Source organism: Pantherophis guttatus, chromosome 3, assembly GCF_059756535.1.
Source record: "Pantherophis guttatus breed Tessera chromosome 3, ASM5975653v1, whole genome shotgun sequence".
NCBI classification, from domain to species: Eukaryota; Metazoa; Chordata; class Lepidosauria; order Squamata; family Colubridae; genus Pantherophis; species Pantherophis guttatus.
In genome coordinates this window covers 22,798,736-22,822,121 of record NC_142065.1, presented here as the reverse complement: position 1 = coordinate 22,822,121, position 23,386 = coordinate 22,798,736, and the positions used below count along the sequence as shown (strand labels likewise).

Genomic DNA, 23,386 nt, shown 5'->3' with positions numbered 1-23,386 from the left:
AGCTCATTCCAGAGGGCTGGTGCCCCCACAGAGAAGGCTCTCCCCCTGGGTGTCGCCAGTCGGCATTGTTTGGCCGACGGCATCCTGAGGAGCCCCTCTTTTTGGGAGTGTATTGGCTGGTGGGAGGCTGTTGCTGACAGAAGGTGGTCTCGTATATACCTCGGTCATTAAATAACTATGTTTATACTAGCCTTCTCCAAGAACTACAAAAGGCAAAATATGTACAAAATATCTTCCATCAGATGCATTCTAAGATCCTCAGTATAAATTATTGACTTGTAAATTCCATTTGTTATCAATATGCTCTTATTTTTTCTCCAAAGAACATTCTGGCTTATAAATGGATATATTACAAGTCCAGCATGACAGTAATTAGGATACAATTTGAATTGCAACTTATTTTGATAAAAAATAATAGATACTTCTCAAAACTAGTAACCACATAAAGATGAACACTAGTTCCAAACACAGACAAAATTAAGTATACCCATAATAGGTATACATGATGATATTTTAAAAATGTGGCATTGTTTCCAGACTAAACGCATTTAAATCAATTGGCTGTGATTGACAGCTGGATTCTTTTATCCTCTTTATGCCATGCTGATCTGGGACCTGATGGTGACTAATAAATTAAGACTGCACCACAAAAGAAGCTCCATTTAAAATTTATTGGAAAAGTCAAGTGATTCATATATTTTATAATGTAAGAATCAAGTTCATGAAATAATTAATAAAAATCAATAAAAATCAATATAAGTGTCTAAACAATTATAAAAAAATTGTCTTAAGTTATAATCAGCAGCAAAAAAGCATATTAATCTAGATCAGGTGGAAATGTGTTAACTTTCAGAATGTCCTAGGATAAGCATACTTAAGCATCTAAATAAATAATTGAACATATAGAGAAATACTTATATCTACCATTTCATATTATAAACTTTGTTTCAAGATGAGTTCAATTCATAGTGTTTTTATGACATGTCCGTGCATTCCTGAGGAAAATTTAAAATACTTAACATGGTTTTCAGCTTTAGAGAAAAATTAGAAAAGTTAAGCAAACTTCTGAAGAGAAATGACATATTCTCATTTTCTGATTGGCTGCTCTATTTGTGATGTTATCCTAGAATTTCATTTGGTTGCTACTTCCTTGGATGTTCATTGGGTGGTTTTACCACTTGGGGCTTCCCAATTCAAACTAATGTTATTTTAATGGTTGTTAAATCAAAAACAGAATGTCTTGGAGACTATGCTTCCTAATTAAATTTCTGATATCCTGATGCTCCAAACAATAAATCAAGACATAAATCTATCCATCCAAATGTCCTGCTCTTGACATTCTACAAATGGCCCTTGAGCTTGTTTGGAAGTTCAAGCAGGGTAGCACATTGTATATTGTATGCCCTGATTTAGGCATAGTATACTTTTATCTGGGGTAGTAATTCTCTTTCATGGAGAAGCAGTTTTGGGAGAGAGACACATGGAGCACTGAGAGAGGAAGAGGACACACCCCTAGTGAGCCAGATCAAACCTGGTGATCAATGGGGCAGCTACCAATCAGATTTCCTCACATCTATGTTTTCGATATAAAAATCACCTTAAGAAACTAAAGCTAAACTGAACAGCTCTTCTATAATTTAATCACAAAATTTGCTTCTATACAGCATAATGCTTTGTTATAATGTAGTTATTTTATAGGTAAGAATATTTAAACAACATCAATGAAAATTATTCCTGACATTATTTATATCTTTTAGGTATCATGCTTTATATTCCTTCATGGTCAGATGGGGGTGCTATAAGCAAATATAAAAATTCAGAGTTTTAAGTCGTCAATTTTAATTATGAGGAATTGTACTATCTTTACTTCTTTACTTCTTCAGATTTCAAAGTAACATGGCATATGATTTACTATCTAACTTTCTTTCGGCCTGTTCATTACTTTTTATTTTTGCAGCTTTTCATCTTTCATCTGAAGAGACTGAGAAATCCTACATGAATTCTTTAAAGCAGTTTTGTTCAGAGTTGGGTCCTCAAAACAAGATGAATAGATCCATTTAAAGTAAATTTGCTTCAAAGTACCATTTATGAAAGACATCCACAATTTATGCAGAGCATGTGGCATTCAAAAGTATGTTCATATCCTACTTTCTCATCTATTATTGTAAAGCTGAACTTTTCCCCACTGAGTTTTGCCTTAGTAATTTTTGATTCATTATGTGCAAAAAAGAAATTGTGATTAAATTACCCAGTTAGTCAAATAATCAGTTGAACAACAATTAATTTAATGCTATACTTTAAAAACACAGAAACTGAAATGGAATCTCCATATCATTTAAAAAGGCAAAGAAAAGAAGTTAAGCATGGGATTTACCATTATATAACCCTCTCATACAATGAACTGCTACTATATATTACAAAATCAATCACAAAAAATAATGTATCCTATTACAATACTAGAAATCAGATTTTTAAAAAACAAAGCAATAGTTTTATATCTTTAAACTGATGCTTACCCTTGGGGGCCCAATAATCATGCCTGTCCATCTTGTAAGTGTCATATCTTCATCATCTTCAAGACCCCAGCTAACTGTTCCATCTCCTACTCCTTTCTGGCCTTCTTCTAGCTCTTCCAGCAGTCGAAAATTACGAGGAACTTTTACTCCTGGAAATAAATCAGATTGGACTTTTGAGATTAGAATGGTTGTTGGAAAAATAATATTGAGTATGGACTGACGTGTCTGATTAGTGTGCTAAACATTTAAACAGAATAACAGAGTTGGAAGAGAACTTGAAAGTCTTCTGGTCCAACTCTATGCTCAAACAGGAAACCCTATACATTTCAGACAAATGGTTGTCCAATCTCTTAAAAACTTCCAGTGTTGGAGCATTCACAACTTCTGGAGGCAAGTTGTTCTACTGATTAATTGTTTTCACTGTTAGGACATTTCTCCTTAGTTCTAGGTTGTTTCTCTCCTTAATCAGTTTCCATCCATTGCTTCTTGTCCGGCATTCAGGTGCTTTGGAGAATAGATTGACTCCCTCTTCTTTGTGGCAGCCTCTTAGATATTGGAACACTGCTAGTCCATGTCACTCCTAGTTAATAATTAACAATATAACTCTGAATACAAATTAAATCCCAGTATATCCAAAGGACTTGCTTCTGTGTATATGAGTAGTTAGAAAATAAGGCTGCAGCTAAAAGAAGCTATTAGTTTAAGCACCAAAGCAGATATTAATAAATAATTAGCAGCAATTATGTTTATAATTAGTTTGATAACAATCTGCATCCAAGATTATTCTCTATGGAAGATGCCTATTTGATTTTACATAGAAGTTACAAGACCTTAGAAAAGAATTAAAGAACAATTGGACTAGTGATTTCATCTACAACTCATTTTACGTGGCAAATTAACCATGCCATGGGGCGGAGAAACTATTATGTCATTGCAAGATGTTATAAAATAGAACAAGTATCTCTTGCGTTAAAGCTGTAAATAAACACAGAAAAATAAATATGATTGTCAATATATATATATATATATATATATATATATATATATATATATATATATATATATATATACACACACATACACACACACACACACACAAACACACACAGCAAATGAGAAAAAAAAAACCAGCTTCTTTCAATAGATTGCTAGTTTGCTCATTATTATACACTGCTGCACAGAATGGAACAACACTTCACCAACTTCCACAATGTGTTTACCAGATGTGTGGCATAACAAGGGCTGTACTGGCTAGAATTGGGAAAATGTGGCAAGATATTTTAAAAGCACCAAATGGGAAATGCTCTTATGGATATGACATATTGGATATGAATGATCCTTAAAAGTTATCACCAACATTATGTTGGAATGCATATCTAATAAGCCTTTAAGCTGCTTATTTTATAAGTCTAATGGAACAGGAAAAAGAAAATCCCAACAGAGAGAATTCCCCCCCAATAAGCCTGCTGGACTCTTCCTTAAAACAGAACAAGTAATAACCATTCTATATTATTGCTAAGAAAAGTACATGGATATGGCCATAGGATCCCCAGGAGCTGATCTTGGCTGAAGGAAAAAAAATATATAGATAGGTTGAGAGCTTTAAATGTATTTGACTATTTTTTTTCTCTAACGCATTCATTCACAGGCATAAACAAAATTAAGCATTTGTCAACCATAAAGTCGATATACTATTGCTAAACATAGTTTGTTTCCAATTACACCTGAAGTACCATCTGCTCCCCTTTCTAGAAAAACAAGAACTTAATAAACATTATTTTGTTCCTTGGTAACATCAGCATCAACAACTGTAACCTAAGATCAATGAGTTTAAACTGGAGCGAGTCTTTGGGAACTGCAGCTAGTATTTCACATCTACTATACTGAGAAGTCCCTATCTATTTAAATGCAATGCTTCATCCCATTCATTTTATGTACAGAAATACCTGCAGTTAGGACCACTAGGGACCAAGGGTTTGCTGAAACAATGCAGACTTGATGTATTGATCGAATAGAGCTGAAGAAGCTTCTTGGATGAGAAGCAAAAGGTCTTCAAAGAAAAACCAGAAAATCCAGTTGCCTCTTGAAAAAGCACCTTTGGGACTACTGATGGAATAATTAGCAAGGAAGAGTCTGCACATATCTCCAGGAGCAGGAAGTTGCAAGAAGCTAAAATTGTCTGAAAGAAGTTCTGCTGGGTAACTCATACCCATGAACCTCATGAAGGGTGGGACGGGGACTTTCAACACGCCCTCTTTTGAAGACGAAAGTACAGATTCAATCCTGGCAAGGCACAGCTTGACATATTCCAATGCTGTGTGGTTTAGGTTTTTAAAGGTAATGACTAGCAATTTGAATTTGACTAGAAAGCCTTAGCACTAGTTGCTTGGGAGCTGTTCACATAGCTTTTAACTCCGACTCTGCTGTTGTTTTTCTCACTTAATGTGGCAGTTGCCAAAGAGCCAGAAACAAATCTCCTATAATCCAGAATTCTGGCTCAGCTGCTGCTTTCCATATTGCAAAACTGGTATCAGTAGTGGCTAAGATGCTTCTTTGTTTCCTCTAGTGACTATCCATGATGTTGACCCCATCTGCTTAGCTCACCCTCCACCAGCGCACACATTGCTGTCAAAGGGCATTGTTCTTTTTCAGTAATTTTCTGGCAGGGTAGTCAAAGCCAATACCAGCATCATCTGTGGAAAACTTCACACAATCAACCACCTCTCCAATTTCACATTCTCCTCATTTATAAAGCTTCTTTCCCACCTTTGATTCTATTCAATTACCACTCTTTCTAACTCTTCCACCTTCCACTCCAGCAAGTTTCATTTCTCTGCACTTAAATCCAGAAGAAATTACACTTTAAAGTAAAATCTTGCATTAAAATTGACAATTACTGCATTAAAACTGACTAAAATAGGTATTTACCTTGAAGCCATCTTTCAAAATACATTTTAATTAACACACACACACGAAAACATTTTGAACTGTCCTAATATCTCTCAAAGATGCTGAGATCTTATTTTGGGCTAAGCTCTTCTAAGCAGGCCTCAGATTCCATTTAACTGTCATTCTTGTCCTCAGTTAAGTGGCTTCTTCTGGTAACTTCTATTTGTTATTTTAATGCACACAGCATTAAATTTTGCTGCTTTTAAAAAAGGATATAATTTTATGATTGTATTGACTTTAAGCCATCCCTGCATGAGCATTACTCATTAATGAATGGTTCCTGAGCGATACGCAAGCATAAAAAAATAGGAGATCAGTAATGCCTAAAGTGAGGATGTAGAACTTATGGCTGTCCAGATGTGGCAAACTACTGGAGCAGGGTGAAACATTGGGGAGGTGAGGGTACTTATGAAGTGACAAAACTATTGAGGTGCCATGACTTTTCAGAGACTTGTCACAGCTATTTTGAGGGTCTTTTTTATGTCTTCTGAATATTTTCAGAAGATACTTGGATACACTGCTATTGAAATAACTCAAGGTGGTGAGCATATCCAACACACCGTCCTCCTATTTTCTACCACCACCACCACACTGTGAATTATATTAATATAGGGGGAAAAATACACATGACTAATGCCAGTTCCTCGAATTGGAACTTAAAGGTTTCATAAGCAACACAAATCGCTACAATATATTCTTGAAGACTGCCAAGTGTACACCTATTGGTTTCTCTGCTAACAACATCTGAATGGTTTATTATTACCCAGAACTCAAGATCTTCACAATAAAGATATCCAGGAAGCCCAAATATATTAAACTGGCATTGATTTAGCAACAGGAAGATATTTTATACTATTGTTTCATCTGGGTGGAAATCCCTCTCAATGGAGATTCTACTCTTTGCCTATCTGAATTGCCATAGGAAGACCAGCCTTTTGCATGCAAAATGTACTACTGAGCTGTATAGCCCCTCTAATTTTATTCTAGTTTATCTGGTATGAATGTATGGTCCTTAATGTAGATACAAGCAGCCCTTTCAAAATCTCTCTGCAAGTGACTACTTCAGAATTTACCTGAATTCACTTAAATAGTTCACTAGACACGAGAGAAAGATGAAAAAGAATAATGGAGGGATAACAGAGTGAGTGAGAAAACTTACTTGCTAAATTATAGCTCCATAACTTATTCCCAGGAACACTCTCTCTTGAATAATTGCAGCTTTTAAATACCTTGGCGTAATTTTTCAAGCTCTGGAGCTTGGGGCGAACAAATTAGAACCATTTCTGCCAGCCAGAGCTAACAACAGTGCAAGCATCCTCCATAGTTAACAACATTGCCAAGGCCATTCTTTTTTCATTCCAAAGAGGGCAGATGTGCATTTGCTACCATCAAGCTATTTAAAGGTAAAACTGTATTCCAAATGCTGTATGATATACAATATGCATCTATGATAATCTGAAACCCTTAGACCCGGGGTGTCAAACACAAGGCCCGCGGGCCGCATCTGGCCCATGATGTGGTCAGATCCAGCCCGTGGGGCCATCCTGAAAAACGTAAGGGGCCGGCCCACGTTGCTTCGGCCCGTCTACCCAATGCAAAGAGGAAACATTGGGCCAGCGTGGCTTTGGTCCAGCCTACCCAGTGCAAAAGGGAAACGTGCCAGCAGTTTGGGCAGTGGAGCCAAGTTGGCCACACCCACCCAATCAGCACGCCCAGTAAGTGGCATCAAGCTGGCCACACCCACCCAGTTGACCACATCCACCCAGTTGGCCAACACCCGCCTGGCCCCCCGAGGTCAACCACAGCCCTGATGCGGCCTTCAAAGAACTTGAGTTTGACATCCCTGCCTTAGATACTCTTCGATTTATTTTTTTGCACGTGCTCTTCCCCGTCCCGAGCTGTGTTCAAATGTTTTACACTGCATGGAAAGTGATATGATTCCAACGGAGGCAACACATTTGTCAGCCAGGCTAATTTACTCCTGTTTTCCAGTGGCTCACTGGTTTTGTTAACTCTCCTTGATGGTCTCTCATCAAAGTGGAGAAGAAAAATCTCAGCTGACCTGTGTCAAATGGACCTGTCTCCTGCCCCTAGGTTTAGACAATGCTAAAACCACAATCTGTTGAATCCAATGGATTTGGGTTTGGTGTAGCCGTTAAGGCGCTGGTCTAGAAACCAGGAGATTGTGACTTCTAGTCCTGCATCAGCTATAAAAGCTGCCTGGGTGACCTTGGATCAGTCAATCTACTGAGAAATGGTGTCCTTATGGTCTGAATGAACCTGAGACTTTATTACATGTATTTTTCTGCTACTTTCTAAGTTAATTTACATGCAGGCATATCTTTATCTCCTGCTAACAAAAACTGAATCTGTTTGAGGGAGAGGGGAGGTCTGTGGGAAAGCAGATCAGAAGCCTATAGTCTAAGTAGCATGCTAAGTATCTATCTGCAGTGATTTCCATAAAGCCTAAAATGTCCTAATCTTGGAAGTTATGACATTATGATCTTTCTTTTTTGTTTTCATTTTATTCTTTTTTATTTCTATTTATGTTAATTAATAGTTTTTTTTCTTCTTAGCCTTTTCCGGTAAGTGCAGGCTGTGCTTTTTTTCAGATCAACCCAGTACTGATCCATTGGTTGTGACAGAAATTGATCGAGCGGCTTGTAAACCCAAACCTGATGTCATGGCCTGAGAGTGAGTGACTGGCCCAAAGTAACCAGCCAACTTTCATACCTAAGGCAGGACTAGAACTCACAGTCACCTGGTTTCTAGGCCAGCACCTTAACCAGAACACCAAACTGCCTCTTTTAATTAATCCGTGTTATTGCTATTAAATATGTATTATAATAAGAACATTTTATTGTAACTTGTTTAATTTTTTCCCTTTCTCCAGGTAATTTTTTAGATTTTATATAAGTGTTACACACTGCTTTCTGGTACAGCTGGTCCGCAACTTACGACCACAATTGAGTCCAAAATTTATGTTGCTAAGTGAGAAATTTGTTAAGTGAGTTTTGTCCCATTTTATGACTTATTGCCACATTTGTTAAGTGAATCACTGCAGTTGTTAAATAAGTAACATGGTTGTTAAGTGAGTCTGGGTTCCCAGACTCACTTTGCTTGTCAGAAGGTAGCAGCATGACCTGGGGACCCTGCAACCGTCATAAATACGAACCAGTTGTCGGCATACAAATATAAATCACATGACCATAGGGATGCTACAATGGTCATAAGTGTGAAAAATGGTCATAAGTCATTTTTTTCAGTGCCATTGTAACTTTAAATGGTTACTAAACAAACTGTTGTAAGTAAAGGACTACCTGTATTTGGTCATTGCTTTTATATATTTTTTAAATTTGTATTTCACTGACTGTAATTTAGTATATTTGAATGACAGTTCTTGACAAACATATTTCCTACATCTTATCTAATGACTGAATTCATAGATGCAGCTAGTTCAGAGTCATTTCTAAAAGTGATAAAGATCACTTTTAGCCTTGACAATAAGTGTGATGCAGGGGTGGGTTCTAAAATTTTTTACTACTGGTTATGTGGGCGTGGCTTATTTTGTGGGCATGGCTTGATGGTCATGTGACTCTTTAGGATTTAGCAGAGGTACTGGTCTACCAGGCTTTTAACTGCTTGCAGAACTGTACCAGTCTACTCATTTGTTTTTGAAGGCACCGGTCTATCCATTTATTTTTGCAGGCACCGGTCTATCCATTTGTTTTTGGAGGCACCGGTCTACCACCACACTGCCTTTTAACACTGATCAGCTGTAGGGCAGCCCTTTGAAGCCCCGCAGCAAGAATTTAAACAGTATTTTTCCTTATAACCCGTCAGCTGGGACTCAGGAGGCAGCAATAGATTGGGGGTGGGGCCAAATAAAAGGTAAGAATAACACGGGGGAGGGGGCGGGGGGCAGAACCGGTTCGGTGATGTCATATCGTCACCACTACTGGCTCAGCGGAACCGGGAGGAACCCACCACCGGTGTGATGCCTTGAAGGCCATCTGCAGGGAGACCAGAAGGCTTCCTTGTGCACTTGATTCACCACTATAAAAACATAGATCAGGATTAGATACATTAGAAATCTCATCCAGCAAAGCTCTTTTTATGTCCTTACTGCTAATAGGCCTGGCCCCAGAAGAGTGTAATGTGGGGGGGAGGGGGGAGAGGAACCTTTCACACAATGTAATGATAAATTGTTTCTCAAGTACCTTAAAGTCCTATCCAGCGGTGACTGCTACCCTTGTAACCGGTTTGGCCAAACTGAAAATGTGAGCACGTGCACATGGCATCGAAAAACCGGCAATTAGTGCCAGGACCGATGGGCGGGGCCAGCCCTGGTTGGAACTACTGGTTTGCCCGAACTGGTAGCAACCCACCACTGATTCTATCCTAATTATAGAGATAAGGTCTTGGTTCTAGGTGAGCGCAAAGCATCTCATTTTGAAGGATTTCTGGCACAAAATATCAGAAAACACCTCATTTTGAGTGCAAAACTGCTGTCTTGAATGTGGATCACTTCCAAATGCTTGAAACAGTTAATTTCATACACAAAAACGGTAGTTTTAAACCCTTGAAACCCTTGAACAGGGTTCTGCAAAATTTCAGATTTAAAATGGTTCAATACAAAGTATTTCTGCATGCCTTTATTCTTTTCCCAGCTTCATAGTGATATGAATATTAGGGATAAGTTCTAGGAAGGCTTGATACAAAATTTGGGAGATCTCTTCTTTGTGGGACCTGGAACAAAAGCCAATTCTTATCCTTTAAAAGCAACAGAAAGTCATGTCTGCTAAAAACATGACTACACATGAAAAGTGACAAAGCCCAAATTAAGTCAGAAGACATATCCTTGAAAATAACCAGAGAAAATGGCCTGCCTCAACATTAAAAAGAGCTATTATACTGCCCAAGGGCTGAACGATCTTGAAGTTGACTTGCAGAAGATATAATGTGTATATTAATGCTTTACTGGAACAGTTTAATAGGAACAGAGTATAACTTGGCAAGATTGTTATTTCAACAAAAAGGTGAAAATTTACATTTTGGTAGTGTCATGGCTGTTTGAGTTATAGGCCTAGCTACAACATAAAAAGCCTACAAAGCAGTTAAGCATTTAATATTTAATTGCTCACTGTCCAAAGTTGGACTAAAAAATTATTCTGGTCTACTAACCAATATAAATGTTAAGTTGGCAATAAAATTCAATCCTTTGGGTATTTCTTTGCAAGGTTTGCTGATCTAAATAAACATTTTCAGTTTTATAGTAGTTCTTCACCTATTATCTGTGTATAAGGCGTTTTCCAATGCTAGTCAACACAAATCATATTTATGCCTTGGTTTCCAAGTTGAAGAGGCAAATTTCTCATTCAGTTTAAATCAAGTTAGGCTTTCTTTTAAAGCACTGAATTAGAGCAGAATAAAATCTGGTGGGCACCGAACACTCCCTGTGGTTCTTAATTTTCCTCCATTATTTCTCAGACAAACAGAGCAAAGCTTTTAAAACAAAGCAATGATTCCTAGCCTTTCAAAGCTACAAACAGGTGATTCGAGATCTGCAATTTTGGCCACTCTTACTGTCCATTTTTCCTTAGCAAGTATACAAATGGAGGCTAGGATGCCTGAAGATGCTTATCATTTAGCTTAACTCCCTTGTTTGCATGTGCGTGTCATGTGCATGCTCGCTTTGCTCACACGCGGTGCTTCTGCGCATGCAGAGCATCCGTGATGACGTCCGGGTGGGTGGGTGGAGCCTCCCGCAGCTGCCGCTACTGATTTGCGCAAACTGGTAGAAACCCACCACTGGTTTACTTCCACTTTTTAAAGGATCATATCAAGTAGTGAAGTTGATGATGTTACTGATACAATCCATTAAGAGCATACTGCAGTAAAATGCTGATTAATAGGGCTATGTAACACTTCAGATACAAAGGCAAAAAAGTCTTTCGGAATGTGCCAAGGGCATGAAGTTCCCTATACCAGGGGTCTCCAACTTTGCTGGCTGAGGAGCTCTGGGAATTGAAGTTCTGAAGGTTGGAGATCCCTGCCCTATACAATACGTGGTTTTCTCCCCCTGCAATCATGCAGCAGCTGTGGACAGAGCTATGGTGGTCCCTGGAAAAAGCATGGCTGCTTTAATTGTGGTAGATTGTGCTTTAAGTAGCTGTGGACAGGTGCAAAAAAAGCATCCCAGTGTGGTCTGAAGCATTTTTTTGCCTCTGCAACCCAAACAATACTCAGCCTTACTGATCGTGCACTATAATTTCCCAGCCAAAGACATTCTGAACAAATCAACTTGATAAACACTAAGCAGTTTTATGTAATCAATGCATGGGATCTTGAAAGTAATAGACAAATATTACAAATATTATATATAATCAAAACATAATTTAAATGAAAAATTTACTAGAATATTTTTGGAACCTACTGATTTAGCATCTGCCGATTCAGAAAACCACTTAATTTACTTCCATAATCTACATTTAAAAAAAATCTATATAACATTTGTAATATTTTCATATAATACAATTTTACAAATTTAAGACAAAACATTTCCTGTCTATTTTATCATCAAATGTTCATTTTTCGACTTCTAATTGCCATTGCCAGATTCAGAGAACTGGAGAACTGGAAGGATTCTAATTTGTATAATTAATTTAGAAGATACACATCAGGTACACATTTCCAAGTATGGACTGAACCAAATCATCAAGCATTCTTAATGTTATAATTATATCTTCTATTAAGTTTAATCCTGAATGTAATTCAGTGGACAGAATATGTTTTTCTCTCCCCCTACCTTCCACAATATTACAGAATAATTTATAATGTGCATTCCCTCCTGTTGACAGCAATGATCAATCAATATATTTTTTTGTTGCATAAATCAATTATCTTACCTATTTTTAGGAAGACTTGGGTATTTTTCATAATTCTATCACAATTTAAATCTAAATAGAGAACAGAGACTTGAAAATATATGAAGCTGAATTATCATTACAGGATTTACAATACATGTCCAGCACAAACTGGTGCATATCAACTCAGAAGTAACTGCCACTCACTTCTGTTGGGTTTACTCAGCCAGAGGAGTAAACAGAGGAGTCCATTACTTTGGATACCTTTGCAAAAGTGGTGAAATTCAAATTTTTTTACTACTGATTCTGTGGGCGTGGCTTGGTGGGCGTGGCAGGGGAAGGATACTGCAAAATCTCCATTTTCACCCCACTCTGGGACCAGCCAGAGGTGGTATTCACCGGTTCTCCAAACTACTCAAAATTTCCGCTACCGGTTCTCCAGAACCTGTCAGAACCTGCTGGATTTCACCCCTGCTTTGCAAACTCTTTTTAATCTTAATGGTAGATATGCATAGTTGTTTTCTCACTGTTATGAAATGGTTTGATCTGTAGTGCATGTCTCATCTAAAATTAGCATAAAATCCACAGTTATCTGCATAAGAAAGCAGCACTCTAGTAGAGTTCTCCAGCCCACTATATGAAATGATTCTAAATTCTGTTCTTTACTAACCCTACATCAGCAATACTTTACTATGTGGTTTCAAGCAGAGTAAACAAACCAGCTGAAAAATGTCAGTGATTTGACCATAGATCTATTGCTGCTACAATGATTGACATTTGCTGTTCCAACAGAGACAGCAAAAGAAACAAAAGGGGACTTTACATTACACCTGTCCTGATCTTTGTATAACCCAGAAAGGAGGGAAAGCAAAACAAAATGAAATTATGACAATGGATAATACAGCACCCGCATCTTAGTCTGAGTGATCGTCAGAAACCCACAATTAACTTGTGGCAATTAATTCTAAATCTATAAGCCTGCTCCTTATTATTTATTTTCTAACTGAGAGTAGAATAAGTAAGTATCCACATCATTGTAGAAATTATTCATTTATGGGGAAAAAAAACCCTGAAAAGAATAGATCCCTATTTTTACCATCACAAAAACATTGTAAGGAAACAAAATGTGCGCAAACAATATCATCCGACAATTTTTTTAAAAAAAATACTTACGAAATCGCCTTCTGCTACCGATAGCCTCCCACCGGCCAATACGCTCTCACAGAGAGGGACTCCTCAAGGTGCCGTCGGTCAAACAATGTCGACTGGCGACCCCCATGGGGAGAGCCTTCTCTGTGTGGGCATCCGCCCTCTGGAATAAATTACCCCCGGAGATATGGATGATCCCTGACCTACGCACCTTTTGCCGTGCCCTCAAGACGTTATTGTTCCAACAAGCTGGGCTGGCCTAAATGTTAATTTTGATGGGTTGTTTTTATTTTTTAATGATGTCGGGGCCAAATTATTTAATATATTTTTAATTGCTTTTAAATTTTATATATGTGTTTGTTTTATTTTTGGGCTGTGCACCGCCCTGAGTCCTTCGGGAGAAGGGCGGTATAAAAATTAGATTAAATAAAATAAAATAAATAAATAAAATATGAAAATAATAAATTAAAAAGAAATTTTAAAAGGTTTGATGGACCACAATTTTTTTTTTTCCTGCAATCAGTTTTCTATGTTTCTAATATAACCAGAGAAACTAGCAGGCATATGTGCTCTACAACTCCCTACACATGCCATTATAATGTACAGTGGCTGACATGGCAAGATAGATGTTTCTTTGAAAAATGTTGGTGTCTATAGCTCCTCTCAACACAGGCTCTTAAAGCAATTCTTAAATGGAAGGGGAGATAATCCTTGTTTAGCAACTGCTTTGGATAGCGACTGCGGTTACAAAAGGGATGAAAAAGTAACCTTGTGACCAAGCCTGGCCTTCACGGCCTTCACAAGTCACTAATGCGAAGCTGAAGTAAGATCATAAGCACAGTCACAGTTTCACCTAGTGACTGCTCTGTTCCTTTACAATCAAGTTGCTGGTCCCAGTTGTGACTAAACAAGGGCTACGTGTATTAATAATTTACCTTATTGTTCCAGTCAACTTGAAACTGCAAATCAGCAGCTGAAATAATTATAGATGTACTGAATTGGCTTAGCAACCTGAAATGAAGCAGAATGACTTCTCAATTTCATAACTCCGGTTATTTTTCTCATAGCTAACACAATTGTCAACAACCAAAATGATGTATTTATGCATGGACATCACCAGATGGAGTACAGTAGGGTAGGGTAGGGTAGGGTAGGGTAAGGTAGGGTAGGGTAGGGTAGGGTAGGGTAGGGTAGGGTAGGGTAGGGTAGGGTAGGGTAGAGTAGAGTAGAGTAGAGTAGAGTAGAGTAGAACAGAACAACAGTTGGAAGGGACCTTGGAGGTCTTCTAGTCCAACCCCCTGCTCAGGCAGGAAACCATTTCAGACAAATGGTTGGCCAGTCTCTTCTTAAAAACTATTATTACTAAAGGAGCTCATTTATAGCATCAAAGACATTAGCCAGGTACTGACTGTGGAACAGATCATTACCTTGTCATATGGTAGTTCCAGTTAAGTTAAAGAAGAAAGCTAACCAGTTTCCACAACGTGATCTTGAACATATACTTACCATTTTCAAAAAGAACACCAGGAAGCACTTTGAAGTCTTGAATGTCATTAGTAGAGAATCACAGGAACAGAGGAATGAACTTAAAGAAGTTGTTAAAGATTAATATGGAAATAAGAGTGTCCAAAACCCAAAAGCAGAAGAAAATAAACTGGGTATCAGAGTAAAGTATGGAAATTGCCAAGAGAATAAAAGACATGAAAGACAAAAATCTCAAAAAGGAACTGAACAAAGTTTCAGAAAGCTGTGACAAAATATAAGACTCAAGTACATTATTGCAACAAAATCTGTTAAGACACTGAAAATGGAAACAGACATTGAAAAACAAAGAAAATCTTCTGAAAGAGCTCTGAATTCAGGAGATTCCATCTTTGAATTGGTATGGACACCAATGGACAGAGTATCTAACTCAAAACAGATCAAAGATGGATAGAATGTACTGAAATACTGTAAAGATGTCAACATCCAAAATACTTTAAAACATATTCCCTACTTACAAGAAATTCTAATACTAGAAGATAAAATTAGATCAGCCCTCTGATTATTAGCAAGTTAGAAGGCTACAGGAACTGATGGAATACCCACAGAAATGTAGCAAGCAATAGAAGAAGAATCAATAAAGGTCCTAACCAAGTTATGTGAGCAAAAATGTAGAATAATACATTGGCCAGCCAATTGGAAAAGGTCAAGTTACACTCCAGTACCACAAAAAAGGAGACTTTTAATAGAATGTGCAAACTATCATAAAATATCCTTAATTTCACATGCTGGCAAAATAATGCTTAGGAACATCCAACACACATTAGAACCTCATATGGAAAAAGTGAAACCAGGCATTTAATCTGATTTTAGAAAAGACCAAGGAACATGAAATATTATTGCTGATACACCCTGGATAATTGAAAAAGCCAAGAATACAAAAAATAAGTCAAGTAAATGATTCATTGATTATAGAAAGGCTTTGCATTGTGTTGATGATGTCAAACTGTGGAATGTCTTTTAGAAAAATTGGAATTCAAAATATTTCTCTGTTCTCATGCAAAACCTATGTGCAGGTCAGGAATTTATAGTATAGACAGAGCATGACAAAACAGATTAGCTCTGGGATGGCACAAGAGTGGGACAAGGCCATGTGTTCTCCTCTTATTTATTCCAGCTATAAGCTGAATATGTATTAAGGGAAGTAGAATCGGAAAAATATATAGATAGTCCTCAACTTATGACTACAATTAGGACCAGAATTCCTGTTGCTAAGCAAGGCTGTTAAGTTAATCATGCCTGATTTTACAACCTTTTTGCCATGGTTGTTAAGTGAATCATGGCAGTTAAGTAAAGCAACATAGTTGTTGACTGAATCCAGCTTCCACCATTGACTTGGTTTGTCAAAGCTGGCTAGGAAGATGGCAAATGGAGATCACATGACCCTGGGAAGCTGCAACTGTCACAAATGCATGCTGGTTGCCAACGCTGATCATGTCACACAGGGGGAATGCTGCAATAGTCCTAAGTAAAAGGATATATTGCAATGTTTCTCAACCTTTGCAACTTTCAGATGTGTGGACTGCAACTCCCAGAATTCCCCAGCCAGCCATGCTGCCTGGGGAATTTTAGGAATTGAAGTCTGCACATCTGAAAACTGCTTAGGTTGAAAAACACTGATCTGCTGTAAGTCACTTTTTTCAATGCCACTCTAACTTCGAAACAGTCGCTAAATGAATGGTTGTAACTTTTATGAATATTTTATGAACAGGCCAAACTTAACTCTTTCTGCATCACAAATCAATATCCAAGTTAGTGTATAAACCACTGCTATAATGCACTACCACATCTTAATCGTTTTAGGCCAGTACTGCAAAGTTATTGTATCAAGAACAAAGTCCAATATGCTGATACAAAGGTCGAAAATAAAGATCTCAGCGATTCAAATGTAGCTGTTGAAACAGTAGATCTGTAAGAAGACATTTCCAAAATACAACCTCCAAACAGGACATTTGACCAGAACAATGAAACTACTTCCAAACTGCTAAAATGAATGCTGACACTAAAAACTGTAGTATTATGAGTTAACTTAAGAGTTTTCATTTCCTCATGCAAAAATTGTTGCTATTGCTGCTATGTATTTTTGTTGAACAGAATTATTTGCTCAGATAGGGATACCTAAGAAACAGTGTGATACAGTGGTTAAAATACCGGATCTGAATTAAAGAAACAGCATATCTTTGGCCATTAACAATATTTCCTCTTACCTTACAAGAATTATAAGGAGAGAAAAAATTAAATCCATGAAAAGAAGATGCAAATGTAATAAATATCTGATCATGTAACTTTATTATAATTACTATAATTATTATAATTAGGTATATTTTATACCTTTTTGAAAAATATCCTCAAAGCAGTTTACAAAATAAAAGTATAGAATACAACAAATTAAAAATGTGATACAAATAAAAATAAAAATTAAGTCCATTAAAATATAACAGAGAAAACAGTGGAATAAAACCTTCAAAGATTAAGAACCCAATTAAGAAATAGTAATAGGGGAAGGCAGATCCTGTCTTTTGTCCCTACTCATCTGACAGATCTAATTGGCAGGCACATGACAGAGGGCTTCCATAGCTAATCTTAGCATTCAGACAAGTTCATACAGGTTTAGGATGGTCCGCTACTTCCTTTGTCAGTGGGGTTTTGGATTATCAAAACAGTGTGCAAATACAACTTCAGAGCAGGGCACAAGCCAAAGAAGGATTTGGGCATGCTATTCTTGTGAACTCTGAAGAATAGTACTTTATTGTAAAAACCAAAGGACAGTCATTTTGGTTGTGTTCAGGAATACATTCAATAGTATAACAAAATGATTTTGAAATGAATTATAAACTTCATGCATTTGGATAACATACATCCTAAGCATGGTTTATCAGATAGGAGCAATGCAAAGACAGCTATATCAAATCAGTAGGTCAGCTTCAATCAGACATATTACATTTAAACCAAACCATGGACAGCTATTTTCTGGCTGGGTTGTTGGGGACAAGGTAAGCCAATAGTTGGAAGCAGGAATGTTCACTGATATCCAAATCGGTCTTTGCTGTATTGTTCAACAGGTCCACTATAAATACAATCAAATAATAAAGATGTCAGGCATCACCCCATTGTCACTATCAAAATACAGGATGCGACAATTCTTGATTTCCTTCATGTCAAGGGGAAAAGCAACTCTAAAGTGGCTCAAGATTGCTTTGACAACAAAGTGGTTAAATCAGCATTAAATGCAATGTACTTATCTTTTGATTTTTATTTAAAGTTGTCAATAAATAGACTATAAAGAAGAGTTTTATAAACCAAAATAATCGCCAGTTACACTTAATTTCTTCTATATAAATTTCAAACTGGAAACTAAAATGTGACAAAGAGAATAACTTCTTATGAGCTCAAGTGAAAGATTTGTTACTTATTCTACTAGGTACATGAATATTACCGTATTAACAAATGTGACATAGACAGAAATTCTTTCTCTTCCAATTTATGTAATGTGTTCCAGTCTATGACCAAGCATTTCCTCCAAACTAAGGACCATGAAATAGCTTCTTCCTCTAAAGATACAGTACATCAGATTCCTACCCTAAAAGATGCTTCCTTCCTGTTCTGCCCCAGCACGGGCAAGCTACTGGATAAACTAAAGCTTGGTGATTTGCCACATTTCTTGTATAAGAGAGGATTCCAGCTGGATCAGATAGTAAATAAATGCTTTAGACTCTAGGAACAATCAACTAAATACTGTTCCTAGTTTTAACCTAAATGGACAAGTACAGTAGTCTAATCTCATAGAAGTCAGTTATCTATAGTAATATGGAGGAATAAAGGATGTCCTTATTAGGCTGGAGTCCTTGTGAACTTTCAGAAAAATAATTCTCAATAAATAGGATTTATGAGCCAACATTCATAGGACTGCATATCAGTGCTGAAATCCAAATTTTTTTACTACCAGTTCTGTGGGTGTAGCTTGGTGGGCGTGATCTGATTGGTGAGTGTGACTTGGTGGGCGTGGCAGGGGAAGGATACTGCAAAAACTCCATTCCCACCCCACTCCAGGGGAAGGATACTGCAAAATCCCCATTCCCTCCCCACTCCTGGGAGAAGAATATTGCAAAATATTCATTCCAACCTCACTCTGGGGCCAGCCAGAGGTGGTATTTGCCGGTTCTGCTCAAAATTCCTGCTACCGGTTCTCCAGAACCTGTCAGAACCTGCTGGATTTCACCCCTGCTACATATGTTAGCATTTCTTATCACTTCACCTATATAGACATCAGGACAAAGATGCTGGGTTGCCGCAGAATGCTTTTTTACTGAAAAATGTCTGCTTTAGAAATATCATATTTATCCTTTACTCTCTCGTTTGAAACAATCCTCTGCACAGAAAGATCTCAACACCCAAGCCTTTTTGATCACTTTTTCAACGGAACACAAGAAAATTCCATTTTAGGGATGGAAGCTTTTAATTTGCCAAAAAACATTTTTGTTACTCACTCTTATATGAAGTATTATGTAGAACAGGTTTTTCAACATTTTATTTGGCATCAGCCCTTTCTGAACCCATTATTAACTCATTGAGACCCTATCAAGAATTATTGAATTATAATATCATGTGATCTATATCAGTGCTGTTCAAGTCTGATTCTCCAGACATACTGGACAATTTCCTCCATTTATTTGTCTAATATCCTTTTAAGCCATCACTACAACTTCTGGCAATAACGTTTACTACTTTGTACTGTAGACAAAGATGTAGGCTTCCTGGAAAATTTTGAATCAATTGGAAAAATTTTCTACACAAATTTGTTACCAGCAGTATCTACCCACCTGAGCAATTACTTTCCCCAGAGACAACCCTTTCTTAATTAAGCTAAGAACCACCCCACTATGTGGTTATAGGCAAAAAATATCAGGTAGCTACTTCTTCTTTTTCTCTACGTTTTCTCTATAATAAACAGCGACAGGAAAAGCTGTGGGGAAGTCACAAGTTATAACTGGAATGTAAGGGTTATGTGAATACTCATCAAATTCAGTGAATGGTAATAAGCAGTTGTAGAATAGAAATCTTGCATGGAAACACCTCCAGATTGTCCTCAAAATCTCTGTTGCTTACAACAAGGCAGCAAAGACTGCAGTGTCGTCTTAAAACCAACTGAAACCACTAGTAGTATTTAAAAACTTGGCTTGAATCCAGATAACCAAGGATAAAATCAGGGTAGATAAAAATCAATGCTTTTAAAAAAAATAAATTTAAAAAATCAGATTTTTAAAAAATTTAAACCAGATTTTTTAAACTTTTTATCTAATTTATTTTAATAAAATGCTTTTGGAGTAAAAATCTATCTAAATATAGTTTTCTATTTAAGATATATTAATAATTTAGTTTATTGAGCATGAAATGGAGTTTAGTTATGTAGCATGAGGCTGTATAATCTGCAATATTTACATTTTTGGTAAACTCATTCAACGAATCCAAGCTCTGCAAGCTCAGATAACATGCACTGCATTGATGCATTCACACAATTTCACAGTAACCATGAGATAAATCATAAAATAAAGTTCAGGAATATTCCTTTATTCCATTGTTTTGCAAATCTATGTACACCACAAACTGTATGATTGTTTGAAGAGAAATGCATCTGTACCACTAGGCTCTAAGTGTGAGGAGGAAGGGCAAGCAGTAAAAAATGAAAGTGAAACCTTCTAAGCAGCTTATAAATATAATATTAGGGTACCTGGCATTTCAGATCCATCATGGCAGTGCCTGTTAGCGGGCATCCACTCACCTGCTGCCTGCCATGTCCCTCACCTTGTTGTGTCACTGCCGCATTACCAGCCGCCCCATTAAAGTGAATGGGACTGGTGGTGAGTCAACAGCGGGTCAGAGGAGGAGCCGCTGCAGGACAGAGATGACAGTTGCTCTTTAAAAATTATGATTTAAATCGAGTTGATTTAAATCAAATCCACCCTGGATGAAATCCTATCCAGCTACAAGGTTCTCTCAGCAAACATATCTTCAATTACCAAAGATCTATCAAACAAATAACAAACATTTATAATTCATGTCTAAAATATTGTTTTAGAATTATCACTTTTGCAGAATACAGAATAAGAGATTTGAAAGGGACCTTGGAGGTCTTCTAATCCAACCCCCTGCTTAAGCAGGAGACTCTATATCATTTTAGACAAATGGTTGTCCAGTCCCTTCTTAAAAGCCTCCAGTGTTGGAGCATTCAAAAATTCTGAAGGCAAACTGTTCTACTAGTTGATTGTTCTTACTGTCAGGATATTTCTCCTTAGTTCTTTTTCCTTTATTCACTTTTCAACCATTGGTTCTTCTGATGCTTTGGAAAATTGGTTGACCCTGCTCTTCTTTATGGCAGCCCCTCAAATACTGGATCACTGCTATTATGTCACCCCTAGTTCTTTTCATTTTTTACCCAATTCCTGCAACCATTCTTCATATGTTTTAGCCTCCAGCCTCCAATCATCTTTGACATAGTTCAGGATTTATTTATTCATAAAATTAATTGACTGCCCATCTTACCTCAGGGTAACTGAGACTCTATAATGCTGGGAACAACAGACAGGGTATATTAGCCTCAAGATAAAAAGTAACTTCCTATTAGTGGACCCTACAAGGATCTTACTAAAAAATCTACCTAAACCGAGGTTCTTACATTCAATTAGGACTTGAAATGCCAAAAACCATTCAAACAGTGGCAGTGGAGAATATAATGCAATTCAGGGTTCAATGATCAAAAGGCACAGAAAAGGCAAAGTGCCCTCTGGCACTTACTCTCCACCCTTCAAGATTCACTGCTTCTGAACATGGAAGTGCCAAAAAGCGGCCAGAGTTTACATACATCTCCTCCTGCATCCCAATCATCTACTTTTTTTCTGATTTCTGGTGCAATCCAAACAGGACAGCTCCAACTCCCATCACCCGTACAGCAGGGGATGATGGGAGCTGAAACCCACCAGCTGTACAACTAAAGGAAGCAGTCAGTCTCTTAGAAGAAGATTTCCTTAGACCAGGGGTGGGCAACTATGACCCTTTTATGACTTGTGGACTTCAATTCCCAGAATTCCTGAGCTAACATGGCTGGCTCAGGAACTTTGGGAGTTGAAGTCCACAAGTCTTAAAGCTGCCAAGTTTGAAGACCTCTGCCTTAGACTCTCTCCACCACCAGAACCTCTTCCTTTCCATCCTCTCCCCCACGCCCTACATAGGCTCCCCACTGCCCCTCTCCCCCAGCCTCAGCCTCGACCAAGTCGCCCCTTCGCCAGTTCCTGCGGGATACCAACTCCCCAGGCCACCGCCCCTCGCTCCGACTCCCACGCCTGGGCTGTCAAAACACGGCCGGCCACTAGATGGCGATAAAGACTAAAGCCTTTCACGTCTCTCCTTGCCAGAACCCTGCCGGTCGCCTAGATGGGTTCCAGCCCATATACGGTAGCATGACCCTCGGGCCCCAGACACACCCAGCCGGCGAGCCCGTCTGGTTGGGAGCCCGCGGGGACGCCTTCTGAGCCCCCCTCCCAGGAGAAGCGACCCCCCGCCAGAGTCGCCAACCCCCTTCCTCCCTCCCCGCCGAGGAGCGCCTTCCTCTCACGGCCCAAACTGGCCTGGGCTACCGGTCCCCGCTCACCCGAGCCCGTGGTGGCCGCCATCTTGCGCCGCTGTCGCTCCAAGCCCGCCCTCCCCAACCGCCCACGTCACTTCAACGCGGGAAGTGAATTGCTGCTGCGGCTAAGGCAAGTGGCTGCGGCAGCCGGAGAGCGGGCGGGCGCAAGACAAGGGGGGGGGGTAAGGCGACCGCCGCAGGCCACCCAGACCAAAGCCTCTCTCTCCCCACTTCTGGGTCGGCGTTTGTTTTTCTGGTGCAGATATACCGTTTGGGAAACGAGCACATCCGGGAGGGCAAGTTTCAATCTCTAATGAGGCGTTGTGAGGGGGTTAAAATTTGGGAGCAGCCGTGGAAGGTTGGGTTTGTTTTTTTTTTGGAGGGGTTTTTCTTTTTTGGAAGAAAAAAGATTGGTGGAAAAGACTGCTGCCGGGGTAAATCTGTAGCTTGAATGGAGATTAACGGAGATGTAGAGCCCGCGCTGACAGAACAAATCAGGAAGCGACCTAATACCGATTTAAGAGTTTCCTTCCTGAAAGCCTAATTTCCAACTGGTTTGCATAATAGCTGGTTTTCATGCGAATTGTCTGTCCTATTATTGCACAGAAATTAGCCCATCTCCTCAACGCTGCTTTTACACTGGATTTGTCTGCACACACACACACACAAAGAAAACGCATTTCCTTCTGTAGAATGCGTCAGTTTCCCCCAAGAACACAAAATTCAAGCTGGTCGGATAGGAC

The 23,386-nt window shown here is 38.4% G+C and overlaps 1 protein-coding gene across 3 annotated transcripts in view; it reads right to left on the bottom strand.

Annotated features, from left to right (window-relative positions):
- UBE2V1 (ubiquitin conjugating enzyme E2 V1) overlaps positions 1 to 22,811 on the bottom strand; it is a 28,937-nt gene extending 6,126 nt beyond the window's left edge. Inside the window, exons 1-2 of one of the 3 annotated variants that reach the window (XM_034413795.3) lie at positions 22,668 to 22,811; positions 2,517 to 2,665 (exon numbers count right to left, since the gene is read on the bottom strand). In XM_034413795.3, coding sequence (XP_034269686.1) covers positions 2,517 to 2,665; positions 22,668 to 22,689 — 171 coding nt within the window. In that variant the 5' untranslated portion in view covers positions 22,690 to 22,811. Of the gene's footprint in view, positions 1 to 2,516; positions 2,666 to 14,415; positions 14,487 to 22,644 lie in introns of those variants that run through there. The other 2 variants (XM_087889098.1, XM_034413797.3) reach the window with 2 other exon arrangements.
- Between the last annotated feature and the right edge of the window lie 575 nt (positions 22,812 to 23,386).